This window comes from Dendrobates tinctorius, unplaced genomic scaffold (genome assembly GCF_039654945.1).
Source record: "Dendrobates tinctorius isolate UK_male_01 unplaced genomic scaffold, ASM3965494v1 ptg000019l, whole genome shotgun sequence".
Taxonomy (NCBI): Eukaryota; Metazoa; Chordata; class Amphibia; order Anura; family Dendrobatidae; genus Dendrobates; species Dendrobates tinctorius.
In genome coordinates, this window is record NW_027361687.1 from 33,950,807 (window position 1) to 33,971,515 (window position 20,709).

Here is a 20,709-nt window from a genome sequence, read left to right on the forward strand (position 1 = left end):
CCGCAACGTGTGCACACACCCTAATACTGCTCCTATGTACATGAATATGACTACTTTAATTTTGTACAAAACTTGTACTATAATATGTACAAGAATATAACTATTATAATACTGCCCCCTATGTACAAGACTATAACTACTATAATACTATTGCAATGTACAAGAATATCACTACTATAATACTGCTCCTATGTACATGAATATAACTACTTTAATTCTGTACAAAACTTGTACTATAATGTGTACAAGAATATAACTTACAATACTGCCCCCTGTGTACAACAATATAACTACTATAATACTGCTCTCTATGTACAAGATTATAACTTATAATACTGCCCCCTGTGTACAACAATATAACTACTATAATACTGCGCCCTAGGTACAAGAATACCATAAGGGTGTGTGCACACGTTGCGGATTCTGCTGCGGATCCACACCGGATTTGGCCCTGCGGATCCACAGCAGTTTCTGCTGCGGTGTACAGTAGCATTTAATTCAATGCAAATTGAAAAACGCTGTGCCCACGGTGCGGAATTTTCCGAGCGGATTTAAATCCGCAGCATGTCAATTCTTTGTGCGGATTCCGCAGCGGTTTGGCACCTGCTCCATGACAGGTGTCAAACCGCAGGCTAATCCACAGATTTAGACAAATCCGCGCTGAAAATTCCGTAACAGAATCCGCAACGTGCACACACCCTAATACTGCTCCTATGTACATGAATATAACTACTTTAATTTTGTACAAAACTTGAACTATAATATGTACAAGAATATAACTACTATAATACTTCCCCTATGTACAAGAATATAACTACTATAATACTGCCCCTATGTACAAGAATATAACTATTATTCTTGAAGATAGAGCGCAGTAGTGTAACTATTACAACACTTCCCCCTGTGTTCAAGAATAGAATTACTATAATACTGCCCCCTATGTACAAGAATATAACTACTATAATACTGCCCCTTATGTACAAGAATATAACTAGTATAATGCTGCCCCTATGTATAAGATGATCACTACTATAATACTGCCCTCTGTACAAGAATCTAATGACTATAATACTAACCCTATGAACAAGAATATAACTACTATAATACTGTCCCCTGTGTACAAGAATATAACTACTATAATACTGCCCCCATGTACGAGAATATAACTACTATAATACTGCCTCTATTAACAAGAATATAACTACTATAATACTGCCCCCTATGTACAAGAATATAACTAGTATAATACTGCCCCCTATGTACAAGAATATAACTACTATAATACTGCTCTATGTAGAAGAATATAACTACAACAATACTGTCCCCTATGTACAAGAATATGACACTACCATAATATTGCCCCATTTAGAGACTAGACCTGTGAACAGGCTAACACGAGGACACGGATGTTCAGGTTTCGGGGATCAGGGATCCACCTCTTGTGATGGTTTATTAGTGGATGCTCAGAGCAATAACTAGATGTTTGCAGAGAAAAAAAAAAAAAGTAGATTTTTTTGATTGTTCGGAAGCTGTTTTATAGACAAAAGATTTTTTTTGTTTCAAATTTAAGAACATTTTCCATTTCACTTTTCCCAAAGCAGCTGAGAGGGCGACAAAAAAAAAGCAAAAAAAAAAAAAAAAAAGGACGGTAACACTGACACCACAGAACATCACATACAGGGAGGATGGCGCCATTTTAGATAACGTTTATTGTGCGCTCACACGGTACAATCAGATCTTCATTGAGGATGTCCTGGGGGTGGGGATTTGGGGGTTTAGCTCCTTAGTCTTATAAGCTTCCAATCATAAGTGCCCAAAGTTTCAAAAGGAGGAGCAGGGTCAGGGATAGAAAAAAAAAAATGGCAGCCGTCCTCTTCGTCCGGTAAACACATGATAGAACATATATAGTTACAACACGAAGACACCAAATATGTAAACTTATCCTCTTTTTTATCCTAGTTTTGCATCGAATCCCAAATTTTTTGATAGCGAGTGGTTTTCCCCTGACATCTCGCCACAACACCTGCAGCTGGCGGGAGGAGACCATTATATACGAGGTGATTACGGTCACAGGGGATTAAGGCCGCGATTTTGCTACAAAACATACTTGATAGAAAAAAAAAAAAAAAAAAAAAAAATACAAGGTGGTCTGGCGGCCACACACGATTTTTTTGTGGGGAGAGGTATTTTTTGTCCCCCAAAATAAAAAAATTTCTAAAAGAGGGGAGAGCACGGTCTGAGTGCAGATGTTGGGGGTGGGGATGATACGAGGTGGCTGCCAGGACACATGTACAGTCCGCTTCTCATATATATCTATATATGTACATAAATATATACTGCTATGTTATAGGTGCGGTATTCACAGGCCCCACCGCCACACAGTGCTGACTTCATACAGTTATACAGCTCCGTTTTTTTTTTTCTATAATTTTTAATTTTATATAAAAAAAAAAAAAAATATATATAACATAATAGGTCGGGGGAAGGGGTCCACGATGACCAGCCGCCATGTTTGCTGAGGGCACCGAGCGCGACCCGTGAGGGCTCCCCCCCCCCCCCCTCTATCTTCCCTTGTCACAGGGAACTCTGCACTATTAAGTTTCGTAGCAGTTTCTGGCGACCGATTTCATAGTCTTCCTCATCCACGTTGACCAGTAGTTTGATGGCCTCGTGGCCCACCGCCTGCTTAAGCGAGTCCGTGATGAAGACGCCTTTCAGCGCTTCCAGCAGCGAGCCATTGATGTAGTCGCGCCAGAAGGCGTCCAGGTAGGTGAGCTCAGAGAACTTAATGTCGCAGATGATGGAGCCCAGGTCCCGAGACTTTAGGATGGTGTTCGCCTGGTTAAAACGTTCGAACTGTCTCTCTAAAGGGTCCTGCTTGTTGGAGAAGACGTTTCCTTGCAGGGCCGTCTCATGCTGGCAGTACTCGGCCCGTACCCGCAGTCGGATGTCTGGGGAGGCAAAAGGGAGCGCAGTCAGTTCAGGTCGACCAATTTGTTCACATTACAGAACAGACACTGAAATGACGCAGAATTATGAATGCAGCTGTGGAGCAGAAGATCACCCCATCACTACTTACCACACGTCTGTTTCTCCTTAGGGTCTGGCGTGATGGATTTCCTCCTCTTCCTCTGACTACTGAGGGGTGGTCTCCCTCGGCCGGGCCTCTTTGTGCAGATCTGAGGTCCGGAGGGGGAGGAGCAGACCATGGGATGTTGCGGAGTTCCTGAGGGAGACAGTCACAAATCTGATATAAAGCGTCAAACCCACCAAACCGCGTGATACTACCACCATCTTACCAGCTGTGTGCGGCTGCTGTGCGCCCACCTCCATGCTGCTTTGTGTCCGCGGCGTGACGTAGTGGATAGAGGTTTCCTCAAGGTATTTATCTACAAGGTCTGGACAAACTGCAAGACACAGGAAGAAGAGGTCAGCGTCTCAACATAAACCTAGCGGTGGACTCTGCATCACCCTTGAAATGGCTAATAACAGGGAATAGCAGAAAATGTCAGAATAGACTTCTAAAATTACACCATCACTGATGTCACCCCCATTTCATAAGTGGATCAACCAGATTTTATGGTACAGAGAACTCAACAGGATTGCACCATTCTAAGGGAGCAGGGGGACTCACCGGCCTTCCTCCTTTTCAGAGTTACGTAGGGGAGCAGGTCATGCCTTGTAATGATCCTCAATAGCTGCAGCACCTGGCGAAAGTTTGTCTCATCGCAACGGCCCTGCCTCTCCAGAGCGAGCAGGAAGTCCCGGCCGCTACGGATCATGCCCCTCTCATAGTCATCAATAACATCCACAAAGAGGAAGGAGAGGACCCGCACGTCGCGGTGAGTCAGGTGAGTGCCCACAATGTCAAACATGCGGTGCAGGCTGTACAGTCCATGCTCCCGCTCACATTCCTCCTCTGACCAGGCCTCCTCCCTGCTCCGCTTCTGCTGGGCCATAGCTGCAACGTCTCGGGCCGACCACTCCCCTCCTCCTCCGCTCCACGTGCGCCAACACAAGGAAATGCCAATGTCCTCCTAAAGAGGGAGAAGAGAGTTAGCAGAAGACCGCACACGTCATCCAATGGTGGCCTAGTACAACATAGGACACAAGGGGTCACTGGTGGAGGAAATCGCTGCCAGAAGATCAGAGGTCAGGTCTCCAAGCTTTTGGCACAACCTCCTGCTGAAATCTTCCAGCCGAAATTCTCCATAAGCTGTGGACAAGTGATGAGAAGTGATGGAGGCGACGGGTGGTCACCAGATACTGACGCGGAGGCAACGGCTGTCACCAGATACTGATGGTGGAGGTCAGCTACCAGATTCTCTATGCTGCCTGTGACCCTCATATGATCAGAACACGCTACTCCTGAAAAGGACACCACAGACCATACAAGTCACTGATGTTGTGCCCATACGTTGCCGCCGATATCATGGAGCACTGGCTGAAGACCCCATCAAGTCCATTACATGGGGGTGAGTAGTTTCTGAGCTCCCACTACCAGGGCGAGCCGTAGCGATGCTGGGGGGCCCATGGTAACGATATAGCTTTACCTTTCACCTGCAGACCCTCTGGTTGCTGTCAGTGGATGAGACCACCCTTGCCGACATCCAGCGGGTGAAGACCGGCCTCTTGTGCCCGCTGTCACAGCTGAGGGTCCGGTACGTGTAAGGCGGAGGTTCTGCACTGACACAATGTAAGTGCTGCACACACACGGTGACGAAGCCTCAGCTGTGAGTGGTGCTGGTGCGTTCTTTGCCATTCCAGGTTATGTCCTCCCCATGGAAGTGGTTGCAGGATGAGCTTGGGAAGGCTTCCATTCACTGACTGCAAGCAGACATGTTGGAAAGAACATGGAGTTAGTAATTGGAGCAGCAGAGGTCTGTGTGAGTTCGAGGTGGGGGCTGGGCACAGGCCTGCAGCTGAGGGTGACAGCAATGCATGCTAGGGGGGCAGACATGGAGGCCTCGGGGCTTACCTGCTAGCTCTGGCGCACACTGACACCCTGCTCTCCGCGGCCTCAGGACGGAGCAGCCATGACAGAGCCTTCAGCTTCTCTACCAGCAGCAGCTCAGGGACGGGAACATCCGGGCACCGCTGCCGTTGGAAGAGGCGGAGCTCGGAAGTGTATTGGTTCTCTGCGCGTTCCGTACCTCGGCTTCAACCCTATAGCAAACAGTTATAACCGGGGAGACATTATAACTAAGGGCGACGTCTGGGCACGTACGGGTAAGGAGCTTGCGGCTTCACTATCACTGGTGTGCAGAGAGAGGCGGCCATGATGGAAGTGGGCAGAGAGTGGCCGTGTACTGTACCGAGTGGAAAAACGCAGAGCGGCTCACACTGAAGGCTTTCTGTCCTCACACGGCCCCCGTACTGACGAGAGGCAACGCTGTCAACCCTAGCAACGGGCTAACCTGCCACTGGAGGGTGTCACATTTTATATTGTCCCCTCATCTCCTGGATGTAACTTTATATACCATCCCCTCATCTCCTGGGAGTCACATTATATACCGTCCCCACATCTCCTGGGTATCACATTATATACTGTCCCCTCATCTCCTGGGTATCACATTATATACCGTCCCCTCATCGCCTGGGAGTCACATTATATACCGTCCCCTCATCTCCTGGGTGTCACATTATATACCATCCCCTCATCTCCTGGGTGTCACATTATATACCGTCCCCTCATCTCCTGGGAGTCACATTATATACCGTCCCCTCATCTCCTGGGAGTCACATTATATACCGTCCCCTCATCTCCTGGGTGTCACATTATATACCGTCCCCTCATCTCCTGGGAGTCACATTATATACCGTCCCCTCATCTCCTGGATGTAACTTTATATACCGTCCCCTCATCTCCTGGGTGTCACATTATATATCGTCCCCTCATCTCCTGGGTGTCACATTATACACCGTCCCCTCATCTCCTGGGTGTCACATTATATACCGTCCCCTCATCTCCTGGGTGTCACATTATATACCGTCCCCTCATCTCCTGGGTGTCACATTATATACCGTCCCCTCATCTCCTGGGTGTCACATTATATACCGTCCCCCTCATCTCCTGGGTATCACATTATATACCGTCCCCTCATCTCCTGGGAGTCACATTATATACCATCCCCTCATCTCCTGGGTGTCACATTATATACCGTCCCCTCATCTCCTGGGTGTCACATTATATACCGTCCCCTCATCTCCTGGGAGTCACATTATATACCATCCCCTCATCTCCTGGGTGTCACATTATATACCGTCCCCTCATCTCCTGGGTGTCACATTATATACCGTCCCCTCATCTCCTGGGTGTCACATTATATATCGTCCCCTCATCTCCTGGATATCACATTATATACCGTCCCCTCATCTCTTGGGTGTCACATTATATACTGTCCCCTCATCTCCTGGGTGTCACATTATATACCGTCCCCTCATCTCCTGGGAGTCACATTATATACCGTCCCCTCATCTCCTGGGTGTCACATTATATACTGTCCCCTCATCTCCTGGGTGTCACATTATATACCGTCCCCTCATCTCCTGGGTGTCACATTATATACCGTCCCCTCATCTCCTGGGTGTCACATTATATACCGTCCCCTCATCTCCTGGGTGTCACATTATATATCGTCCCCTCATCTCCTGGATATCACATTATATACCGTCCCCTCATCTCTTGGGTGTCACATTATATACTGTCCCCTCATCTCCTGGGTGTCACATTATATACCGTCCCCTCATCTCCTGGGTGTCACATTATATACCGTCCCCTCATCTCCTGGGTGTCACATTATATACCGTCCCCTCATCTCCTGGGTGTCACATTATATATCGTCCCCTCATCTCCTGGATATCACATTATATACCGTCCCCTCATCTCTTGGGTGTCACATTATATACTGTCCCCTCATCTCCTGGGTGTCACATTATATACCGTCCCCTCATCTCCTGGGAGTCACATTATATACCGTCCCCTCATCTCCTGGGAGTCACATTATATACCGTCCCCACATCTCCTGGGTATCACATTATATACCGTCCCCTCATCTCCTGGGTGTCACATTATATACCGTCCCCTCATCTCCTGGGTGTCACATTATATACCGTCCCCTCATCTCCTGGGTGTCACATTATATACCGTCCCCTCATCTCCTGGGTGTCACATTATATACCGTCCCCTCATCTCCTGGGTGTCACATTATATACCGTCCCCTCATCTCCTGGGTGTCACATTATATACCGTCCCCTCATCTCCTGGGTGTCACATTATATACCGTCCCCTCATCTCCTGGGTGTCACATTATATACCGTCCCCTCATCTCCTGGGTGTCACATTATATACCGTCCCCTCATCTCCTGGGAGTCACATTATATACCGTCCCCTCATCTCCTGGGTGTCACATTATATACTGTCCCCTCATCTCCTGGATATCACATTATATACCGTCCCCTCATCTCCTGGGAGTCACATTATATACTGTCCCCTCATCTCCTGGGTGTCACATTATATACCGTCCCCTCATCTCCTGGATATCACATTATATACTGTCCCCTCATCTCCTGGATATCACATTATATACCGTCCCCTCATCTCCTGGGTATCACATTATATACTGTCCCCTCATCTCCTGGGTGTCACATTATATACCGTCCCCTCATCTCCTGGGTGTCACATTATATACCGTCCCCTCATCTCCTGGGTGTCACATTATACACCGTCCCCTCATCTTCTGGGTGTCACATTATAGACCATCCCCTCATCTCCTGGATATCAAATTATACACCGTCCCCTCATCTCCTGGGTATCACATTATATACCATCCCCTCATCTCCTGGGTGTCACATTATATACCGTCCCCTCATCTCCTGGGTGTCACATTATATACTGTCCCCTCATCTCCTGGGTGTCACATTATATACCGTCCCCTCATCTCCTGGGAGTCACATTATATACCGTCCCCACATCTCCTGGGTGTCACATTATATACTGTCCCCTCATCTCCTGGGTGTCACATTATATACCGTCCCCTCATCTCCTGGGTGTCACATTATATACCGTCCCCTCATCTCCTGGGTATCACATTATATACCGTCCCCTCATCTCCTGGATATCACATTATATACCGTCCCCTCATCTCCTGGGTGTCACATTATATACCGTCCCCTCATCTCCTGGGAGTCACATTATATACCGTCCCCACATCTCCTGGGTATCACATTATATACTGTCCCCTCATCTCCTGGGTGTCACATTATATACCGTCCCCTCATCTCCTGGGTGTCACATTATATACTGTCCCCTCATCTCCTGGGTGTCACATTATATACCGTCCCCTCATCTCCTGGATATCACATTATATACCGTCCCCTCATCTCCTGGATATCACATTATACACCGTCCCCTCATCTCCTGGGTATCACATTATATACCGTCCCCTCATCTCCTGGGTATCACATTATATACCGTCCCCTCATCTCCTGGGAGTCACATTATATACCGTCCCCTCATCTCCTGGATATCACATTATACACCGTCCCCTCATCTCCTGGGTATCACATTATATACCGTCCCCTCATCTCCTGGGTATCACATTATATACTGTCCCCTCATCTCCTGGGTGTCACATTATATACCGTCCCCTCATCTCCTGGGAGTCACATTATATACCGTCCCCACATCTCCTGGGTATCACATTATATACTGTCCCCTCATCTCCTGGGTGTCACATTATATACCGTCCCCTCATCTCCTGGGTGTCACATTATATACCGTCCCCTCATCTCCTGGGTATCACATTATATACCGTCCCCTCATCTCCTGGGTGTCACATTATACACCGTCCCCTCATCTCCTGGGTATCACATTATACACCGTCCCCTCATCTCCTGGGTGTCACATTATACACCGTCCCCTCATCTCCTGGGTGTCACATTATATACCGTCCCCTCATCTCCTGGGTATCACATTATATACTGTCCCCTCATCTCCTGGGTGTCACATTATATATCGTCCCCTCATCTCCTGGGTGTCACATTATACACCGTCCCCCTCATCTCCTGGGAGTCACATTATATACCGTCCCCTCATCTCCTGGGTGTCACATTATATACCGTCCCCTCATCTCCTGGATATCACATTATAGACCATCCCCTCATCTCCTGGGTGTCACATTATATACTGTCCCCTCATCTCCTGGATATCACATTATACACCGTCCCCTCATCTCCTGGGTGTCACATTATACACCGTCCCCTCATCTCCTGGGTGTCACATTATATACTGTCCCCTCATCTCCTGGGTGTCACATTATATACCGTCCCCTCATCTCCTGGGAGTCACATTATATACCGTCCCCACATCTCCTGGGTATCACATTATATACTGTCCCCTCATCTCCTGGGTATCACATTATATACTGTCCCCTCATCTCCTGGGTGTCACATTATACGCCGTCCCCTCATCTCCTGGGTGTCACATTATATATCGTCCCCTCATCTCCTGGGTATCACATTATATACTGTCCCCTCATCTCCTGGGTATCACATTATATACCGTCCCCTCATCTCCTGGGTATCACATTATAGACCGTCCCCTCATCTCCTGGGTGTCACATTATATACCGTCCCCTCATCTCCTGGATATCACATTATACACCGTCCCCTCATCTCCTGGGTATCACATTATATACTGTCCCCTCATCTCCTGGGTGTCACATTATATACCGTCCCCTCATCTCCTGGGAGTCACATTATATACCGTCCCCACATCTCCTGGGTATCACATTATATACTGTCCCCTCATCTCCTGGGTATCACATTATATACTGTCCCCTCATCTCCTGGGTATCACATTATACACCGTCCCCACATCTCCTGGATATCACATTATATACTGTCCCCTCATCTCCTGGGTGTCACATTATATACCGTCCCCTCATCTCCTGGGTGTCACATTATATACCGTCCCCTCATCTCCTGGGAGTCACATTATATACCGTCCCCTCATCTCCTGGGTGTCACATTATATACCGTCCCCTCATCTCCTGGATATCACATTATACACCGTCCCCTCATCTCCTGGGTATCACATTATATACTGTCCCCTCATCTCCTGGGTGTCACATTATATACCGTCCCCTCATCTCCTGGATATCACATTATATACTGTCCCCTCATCTCCTGGATATCACATTATACACCGTCCCCTCATCTCCTGGGTATCACATTATATACTGTCCCCTCATCTCCTGGGTGTCACATTATATACCGTCCCCTCATCTCCTGGGTGTCACATTATATACCGTCCCCTCATCTCCTGGGTGTCACATTATACACCGTCCCCTCATCTTCTGAGTGTCACATTATAGACCATCCCCTCATCTCCTGGATATCACATTATACACCGTCCCCTCATCTCCTGGGTATCACATTATATACTGTCCCATCATCTCCTGGGTGTCACATTATATACCGTCCCCTCATCTCCTGGGAGTCACATTATATACCGTCCCCACATCTCCTGGGTATCACATTATATACTGTCCCCTCATCTCCTGGGTGTCACATTATATACCGTCCCCTCATCTCCTGGGTGTCACATTATATACCGTCCCCTCATCTCCTGGGTATCACATTATATACCGTCCCCTCATCTCCTGGGTGTCACATTATACACCGTCCCCTCATCTCCTGGGTATCACATTATACACCGTCCCCTCATCTCCTGGGTGTCACATTATACACCGTCCCCTCATCTCCTGGGTGTCACATTATATACCGTCCCCTCATCTCCTGGGTGTCACATTATATACCGTCCCCTCATCTCCTGGGTGTCACATTATATACCGTCCCCTCATCTCCTGGATGTCACATTATAGACCGTCCCCTCATCTCCTGGGTATCACATTATATACTGTCCCCTCATCTCCTGGATATCACATTATACACCGTCCCCTCATCTCCTGGGTGTCACATTATACACCGTCCCCTCATCTCCTGGGTGTCACATTATATACTGTCCCCTCATCTCCTGGGTGTCACATTATATACCGTCCCCTCATCTCCTGGGAGTCACATTATATACCGTCCCCACATCTCCTGGGTATCACATTATATACTGTCCCCTCATCTCCTGGGTATCACATTATATACTGTCCCCTCATCTCCTGGGTGTCACATTATACACCGTCCCCTCATCTCCTGGGTGTCACATTATATATCGTCCCCTCATCTCCTGGGTATCACATTATATACTGTCCCCTCATCTCCTGGGTATCACATTATATACCGTCCCCTCATCTCCTGGGTATCACATTATAGACCGTCCCCTCATCTCCTGGGTGTCACATTATATACCGTCCCCTCATCTCCTGGATATCACATTATACACCGTCCCCTCATCTCCTGGGTATCACATTATATACTGTCCCCTCATCTCCTGGGTGTCACATTATATACCGTCCCCTCATCTCCTGGGAGTCACATTATATACCGTCCCCACATCTCCTGGGTATCACATTATATACTGTCCCCTCATCTCCTGGGTATCACATTATATACTGTCCCCTCATCTCCTGGGTATCACATTATATACTGTCCCCTCATCTCCTGGGTATCACATTATACACCGTCCCCACATCTCCTGGATATCACATTATACACCGTCCCCACATCTCCTGGGTATCACATTATATACTGTCCCCTCATCTCCTGGGTGTCACATTATATACCGTCCCCTCATCTCCTGGGTATCACATTATATACCGTCCCCTCATCTGGATGTCACATTATATACCGTCCCCACATCTCCTGGGTATCACATTATATACTGTCCCCTCATCTCCTGGGTGTCACATTATATACTGTCCCCTCATCTCCTGGGTGTCACATTATATACTGTCCCCTCATCTCCTGGGAGTCACATTATATACCGTCCCCTCATCTCCTGGGTATCACATTATATACTGTCCCCTCATCTCCTGGGTGTCACATTATATACCGTCCCCTCATCTCCTGGGAGTCACATTATATACCGTCCCCACATCTCCTGGGTATCACATTATATACTGTCCCCTCATCTCCTGGGTGTCACATTATATACCGTCCCCTCATCTCCTGGGTGTCACATTATATACCGTCCCCTCATCTCCTGGGTATCACATTATATACTGTCCCCTCATCTCCTGGGTGTCACATTATACACCGTCCCCTCATCTCCTGGGTATCACATTATACACCGTCCCCTCATCTCCTGGGTGTCACATTATACACCGTCCCCTCATCTCCTGGGTGTCACATTTTATACCGTCCCCTCATCTCCTGGGTATCACATTATATACCGTCCCCTCATCTCCTGGGTGTCACATTATATACCGTCCCCTCATCTCCTGGATATCACATTATAGACCGTCCCCTCATCTCCTGGGTATCACATTATATACTGTCCCCTCATCTCCAGGATATCACATTATACACCGTCCCCTCATCTCCTGGGTGTCACATTATACACCGTCCCCTCATCTCCTGGGTGTCACATTATATACTGTCCCCTCATCTCCTGGGTGTCACATTATATACCGTCCCCTCATCTCCTGGGAGTCACATTATATACCGTCCCCACATCTCCTGGGTATCACATTATATACTGTCCCCTCATCTCCTGGGTATCACATTATATACTGTCCCCTCATCTCCTGGGTGTCACATTATACACCGTCCCCTCATCTCCTGGGTGTCACATTATATATCGTCCCCTCATCTCCTGGGTATCACATTATATACTGTCCCCTCATCTCCTGGGTATCACATTATATACCGTCCCCTCATCTCCTGGGTATCACATTATAGACCGTCCCCTCATCTCCTGGGTGTCACATTATACACCGTCCCCTCATCTCCTGGGTATCACATTATACACCGTCCCCTCATCTCCTGGGTGTCACATTATACACCGTCCCCTCATCTCCTGGGTGTCACATTTTATACCGTCCCCTCATCTCCTGGGTATCACATTATATACCGTCCCCTCATCTCCTGGGTGTCACATTATATACCGTCCCCTCATCTCCTGGATATCACATTATAGACCGTCCCCTCATCTCCTGGGTATCACATTATATACTGTCCCCTCATCTCCAGGATATCACATTATACACCGTCCCCTCATCTCCTGGGTGTCACATTATACACCGTCCCCTCATCTCCTGGGTGTCACATTATATACTGTCCCCTCATCTCCTGGGTGTCACATTATATACCGTCCCCTCATCTCCTGGGAGTCACATTATATACCGTCCCCACATCTCCTGGGTATCACATTATATACTGTCCCCTCATCTCCTGGGTATCACATTATATACTGTCCCCTCATCTCCTGGGTGTCACATTATACACCGTCCCCTCATCTCCTGGGTGTCACATTATATATCGTCCCCTCATCTCCTGGGTATCACATTATATACTGTCCCCTCATCTCCTGGGTATCACATTATATACCGTCCCCTCATCTCCTGGGTATCACATTATAGACCGTCCCCTCATCTCCTGGGTGTCACATTATATACCGTCCCCTCATCTCCTGGATATCACATTATACACCGTCCCCTCATCTCCTGGGTATCACATTATATACTGTCCCCTCATCTCCTGGGTGTCACATTATATACCGTCCCCTCATCTCCTGGGAGTCACATTATATACCGTCCCCACATCTCCTGGGTATCACATTATATACTGTCCCCTCATCTCCTGGGTATCACATTATATACTGTCCCCTCATCTCCTGGGTATCACATTATATACAGTCCCCTCATCTCCTGGGTATCACATTATACACCGTCCCCACATCTCCTGGATATCACATTATACACCGTCCCCACATCTCCTGGGTATCACATTATATACTGTCCCCTCATCTCCTGGGTGTCACATTATATACCGTCCCCTCATCTCCTGGGTATCACATTATATACCGTCCCCTCATCTGGATGTCACATTATATACCGTCCCCACATCTCCTGGGTATCACATTATATACTGTCCCCTCATCTCCTGGGTGTCACATTATATACTGTCCCCTCATCTCCTGGGTGTCACATTATATACTGTCCCCACATCTCCTGGGAGTCACATTATATACCGTCCCCTCATCTCCTGGGTATCACATTATACACCGTCCCCACATCTCCTGGATATCACATTATACACCGTCCCCACATCTCCTGGGTATCACATTATATACTGTCCCCTCATCTCCTGGGTGTCACATTATATACCGTCCCCTCATCTCCTGGGTATCACATTATATACCGTCCCCTCATCTGGATGTCACATTATATACCGTCCCCACATCTCCTGGGTATCACATTATATACTGTCCCCTCATCTCCTGGGTGTCACATTATACACCGTCCCCTCATCTCCTAGGTGTCACATTATATACCGTCCCCTCATCTCCTGGGTATCACATTATAGACCGTCCCCTCATCTCCTGGGAGTCACATTATATACCGTCCCCTCATCTCCTGGGTGTCACATTATATACCGTCCCCTCATCTCCTGGGTGTCACATTATATACCGTCCCCTCATCTCCTGGGTGTCACATTATATATCGTCTCCTCATCTCCTGGGTGTCACATTATATACCGTCCCCTCATCTCCTGGATGTCACATTATATACCGTCCCCTCATCTCCTGGATGTCACATTATATACCGTCCCCTCATCTCCTGGGTGTCACATTATACACCGTCCCCTCATCTCCTGGGTGTCACATTATATACCGTCCCCTCATATCCTGGGTATCACATTATATACTGTCCCCTCATCTCCTGGGTGTCACATTATACACTGTCCCCTCATCTCCTGGGTGTCACATTATATACTGTCCCCTCATCTCCTGGGTGTCACATTATATATCGTCCCCTCATCTCCTGGGTGTCACATTATAGACCGTCCCCTCATCTCCTGGGAGTCACATTATAGACCGTCCCCTCATCTCCTGGGAGTCACATTATATACCGTCCCCTCATCTCCTGGGTGTCACATTATATACCGTCCCCTCATCTCCTGGGTATCACATTATATACTGTCCCCTCATCTCCTGGGTGTCACATTATACACCGTCCCCTCATCTCCTGGGTATCACATTATACACCGTCCCCTCATCTCCTGGGTGTCACATTATACACCGTCCCCTCATCTCCTGGGTGTCACATTTTATACCGTCCCCTCATCTCCTGGGTATCACATTATATACCGTCCCCTCATCTCCTGGGTGTCACATTATATACCGTCCCCTCATCTCCTGGATATCACATTATAGACCGTCCCCTCATCTCCTGGGTATCACATTATATACTGTCCCCTCATCTCCAGGATATCACATTATACACCGTCCCCTCATCTCCTGGGTGTCACATTATACACCGTCCCCTCATCTCCTGGGTGTCACATTATATACTGTCCCCTCATCTCCTGGGTGTCACATTATATACCGTCCCCTCATCTCCTGGGAGTCACATTATATACCGTCCCCACATCTCCTGGGTATCACATTATATACTGTCCCCTCATCTCCTGGGTATCACATTATATACTGTCCCCTCATCTCCTGGGTGTCACATTATACACCGTCCCCTCATCTCCTGGGTGTCACATTATATATCGTCCCCTCATCTCCTGGGTATCACATTATATACTGTCCCCTCATCTCCTGGGTATCACATTATATACCGTCCCCTCATCTCCTGGGTATCACATTATAGACCGTCCCCTCATCTCCTGGGTGTCACATTATACACCGTCCCCTCATCTCCTGGGTATCACATTATACACCGTCCCCTCATCTCCTGGGTGTCACATTATACACCGTCCCCTCATCTCCTGGGTGTCACATTTTATACCGTCCCCTCATCTCCTGGGTATCACATTATATACCGTCCCCTCATCTCCTGGGTGTCACATTATATACCGTCCCCTCATCTCCTGGATATCACATTATAGACCGTCCCCTCATCTCCTGGGTATCACATTATATACTGTCCCCTCATCTCCAGGATATCACATTATACACCGTCCCCTCATCTCCTGGGTGTCACATTATACACCGTCCCCTCATCTCCTGGGTGTCACATTATATACTGTCCCCTCATCTCCTGGGTGTCACATTATATACCGTCCCCTCATCTCCTGGGAGTCACATTATATACCGTCCCCACATCTCCTGGGTATCACATTATATACTGTCCCCTCATCTCCTGGGTATCACATTATATACTGTCCCCTCATCTCCTGGGTGTCACATTATACACCGTCCCCTCATCTCCTGGGTGTCACATTATATATCGTCCCCTCATCTCCTGGGTATCACATTATATACTGTCCCCTCATCTCCTGGGTATCACATTATATACCGTCCCCTCATCTCCTGGGTATCACATTATAGACCGTCCCCTCATCTCCTGGGTGTCACATTATATACCGTCCCCTCATCTCCTGGATATCACATTATACACCGTCCCCTCATCTCCTGGGTATCACATTATATACTGTCCCCTCATCTCCTGGGTGTCACATTATATACCGTCCCCTCATCTCCTGGGAGTCACATTATATACCGTCCCCACATCTCCTGGGTATCACATTATATACTGTCCCCTCATCTCCTGGGTATCACATTATATACTGTCCCCTCATCTCCTGGGTATCACATTATATACAGTCCCCTCATCTCCTGGGTATCACATTATACACCGTCCCCACATCTCCTGGATATCACATTATACACCGTCCCCACATCTCCTGGGTATCACATTATATACTGTCCCCTCATCTCCTGGGTGTCACATTATATACCGTCCCCTCATCTCCTGGGTATCACATTATATACCGTCCCCTCATCTGGATGTCACATTATATACCGTCCCCACATCTCCTGGGTATCACATTATATACTGTCCCCTCATCTCCTGGGTGTCACATTATATACTGTCCCCTCATCTCCTGGGTGTCACATTATATACTGTCCCCACATCTCCTGGGAGTCACATTATATACCGTCCCCTCATCTCCTGGGTATCACATTATACACCGTCCCCACATCTCCTGGATATCACATTATACACCGTCCCCACATCTCCTGGGTATCACATTATATACTGTCCCCTCATCTCCTGGGTGTCACATTATATACCGTCCCCTCATCTCCTGGGTATCACATTATATACCGTCCCCTCATCTGGATGTCACATTATATACCGTCCCCACATCTCCTGGGTATCACATTATATACTGTCCCCTCATCTCCTGGGTGTCACATTATACACCGTCCCCTCATCTCCTAGGTGTCACATTATATACCGTCCCCTCATCTCCTGGGTATCACATTATAGACCGTCCCCTCATCTCCTGGGAGTCACATTATATACCGTCCCCTCATCTCCTGGGTGTCACATTATATACCGTCCCCTCATCTCCTGGGTGTCACATTATATACCGTCCCCTCATCTCCTGGGTGTCACATTATATATCGTCTCCTCATCTCCTGGGTGTCACATTATATACCGTCCCCTCATCTCCTGGATGTCACATTATATACCGTCCCCTCATCTCCTGGATGTCACATTATATACCGTCCCCTCATCTCCTGGGTGTCACATTATACACCGTCCCCTCATCTCCTGGGTGTCACATTATATACCGTCCCCTCATATCCTGGGTATCACATTATATACTGTCCCCTCATCTCCTGGGTGTCACATTATACACTGTCCCCTCATCTCCTGGGTGTCACATTATATACTGTCCCCTCATCTCCTGGGTGTCACATTATATATCGTCCCCTCATCTCCTGGGTGTCACATTATAGACCGTCCCCTCATCTCCTGGGAGTCACATTATAGACCATCCCCTCATCTCCTGGGAGTCACATTATATACCGTCCCCACATCTCCTGGGTATCACATTATATACTGTCCCCTCATCTCCTGGGTGTCACATTATATACCGTCCCCTCATCTCCTGGGAGTCACATTATATACCGTCCCCACATCTCCTGGGTATCACATTATATACTGTCCCCTCATCTCCTGGGTGTCACATTATATACCGTCCCCTCATCTCCTGGGTGTCACATTATATACCGTCCCCTCATCTCCTGGATGTCACATTATATACCGTCCCCTCATCTCCTGGGTGTCACATTATACACCGTCCCCTCATCTCCTGGATGTCACATTATATACCGTCCCCTCATGTGGATGTCACATTATATACCGTCCCCACATCTCCTGGGTGTCACATTATACACCGTCCCCTCATCTCCTGGGTGTCACATTATACACCGTCCCCTCATCTCCTGGGTGTCACATTATATACCGTCCCCTCATCTCCTGGGTATCACATTATAGACCGTCCCCTCATCTCCTGGGAGTCACATTATATACCGTCCCCTCATCTCCTGGGTGTCACATTATATACCGTCCCCTCATCTCCTGGGTGTCACATTATATACCGTCCCCTCATCTCCTGGGTGTCACATTATATATCGTCTCCTCATCTCCTGGGTGTCACATTATATACCGTCCCCTCATCTCCTGGGTGTCACATTATATACTGTCCCCTCATCTCCTGGGTGTCACATTATATACCGTCCCCTCATCTCCTGGGTGTCACATTATATATCGTCTCCTCATCTCCTGGGTATCACATTATATACCGTCCCCTCATCTCCTGGATATCACATTATATACCGTCCCCTCATCTCCTGGATGTCACATTATATACCGTCCCCTCATCTCCAGGGTGTCACATTATACACCGTCCCCTCATCTCCTGGGTGTCACATTATATACCGTCCCCTCATCTCCTGGGTATCACATTATATACCGTCCCCTCATCTCCTGGATGTCACATTATATACCGTCTCCTCATCTCCTGGGTGTCACATTATATACTGTCCCCTCATCTCCTGGGTGTCACATTATATACCGTCCCCTCATCTCCTGGATATCACATTATATACCGTCCCCTCATCTCCTGGGTGTCACATTATACACCGTCCCCTCATCTCCTGGATGTCACATTATATACCGTCCCCTCATCTCCTGGGTATCACATTATATACCGTCCCCTCATCTCCTGGATATCACATTATATACCGTCCCCTCATCTCCTGGGTGTCACATTATATACCGTCCCCTCATCTCCTGGGTGTCACATTATATACCGTCCCCTCATCTCCTGGATATCACATTATATACCGTCCCCTCATCTCCTGGGTGTCACATTATACACCGTCCCCTCATCTCCTGGATGTCACATTATATACCGTCCCCTCATCTCCTGGGTATCACATTATATACCGTCCCCTCATCTCCTGGGTATCACATTATATACCGTCCCCTCATCTCCTGGATGTCACATTATATACCGTCCCCTCATCTCCTGGGTGTCACATTATATACCGTCCCCTCATCTCCTGGATGTCACATTATATACCGTCCCCTCATCTCCTGGGTGTCACATTATACACCGTCCCCTCATCTCCTGGATGTCACATTATATACCATCCCCTCATCTCCTGGATGTCACATTATATACCGTCCCCTCATCTCCTGGGTGTCACATTATACACCGTCCCCTCATCTCCTGGGTGTCACATTATATACCATCCCCTCATCTCCTGGGTGTCACATTATATACCGTCCCCTCATCTCCTGGGTGTCACATTATACACCGTCCCCTCATCTCCTGGGTGTCACATTATATATCGTCCCCTCATCTCCTGGGTGTCACATTATATACCGTCCCCTCATCTCCTGGGTATCACATTATAGACCGTCCCCTCATCTCCTGGGTGTCACATTATATACCGTCCCCTCATCTCCTGGGTGTCACATTATATACCGTCCCCTCATCTCCTGGGTGTCACATTATATACCGTCCCCTCATCTCCTGGGTGTCACATTATATATCGTCTCCTCATCTCCTGGGTGTCACATTATATACCGTCCCCTCATCTGCTGGGTGTCACATTATATATCGTCTCCTCATCTCCTGGGTATCACATTATATACAGTCCCCTCATCTCCTGGGTGTCACATTATACACCGTCCCCTCATCTCCTGGGTGTCTCATTATATACCGTCCCCTCATCTCCTGGGAGTCACATTATATACCGTCCCCTCATCTCCTGGGTGTCACATTATATACCGTCCCCTCATCTCCTGGGTGTCACATTATACACCGTCCCCTCATCTCCTGGGTGTCTCATTATATACCGTCCCCTCATCTCCTGGGTGTCACATTATATACCGTCCCCTCATCTCCTAGGTGTCACATTATATACCGTCCCCTCATCTCCTGGGTGTCACATTATATACCGTCCCCTCATCTCCTGGATATCACATTATATACCGTCCCCTCATCTCCTGGATGTCACATTATATACCGTCCCCTCATCTCCTGGGTGTCACATTATATACCGTCCCCTCATCTCCTGGGTGTCACATTATACACCGTCCCCTCATCTCCTAGGTGTCACATTATATACCGTCCCCTCATCTCCTTATATACCGTCCCCTCATCTCCTGGGTGTCACATTATATATCGTCTCCTCATCTCCTGGGTATCACATTATATACCGTCCCCTCATCTCCTGGATATCACATTATATACCGTCCCCTCATCTCCTGGGTGTCA

The 20,709-nt window shown here is 47.9% G+C and overlaps 1 protein-coding gene across 2 annotated transcripts; it reads right to left on the reverse strand.

Annotated features, from left to right (window-relative positions):
- Positions 1-1,690: 1,690 nt before the first annotated feature.
- On the reverse strand, positions 1,691-5,368 carry DEDD (death effector domain containing). Of its 2 annotated transcripts, none has more exons than XM_073566872.1 (5): positions 4,979-5,368; positions 3,635-4,037; positions 3,300-3,407; positions 3,080-3,226; positions 1,691-2,951 (listed from the first exon to the last, which is right to left on the reverse strand). In XM_073566872.1, the coding sequence occupies exons 2-5, from the start codon at positions 3,957-3,959 to the stop codon at positions 2,575-2,577; spliced, it is 957 nt and encodes a 318-aa protein (XP_073422973.1). In that variant the 5' UTR covers positions 3,960-4,037; positions 4,979-5,368; the 3' UTR covers positions 1,691-2,574. The 2 variants fall into 2 exon arrangements, with proteins under 2 accessions (XP_073422973.1, XP_073422974.1); XM_073566873.1 differs by lacking the exon at positions 4,979-5,368 and adding an exon at positions 4,554-4,827.
- Between the last annotated feature and the right edge of the window lie 15,341 nt (positions 5,369-20,709).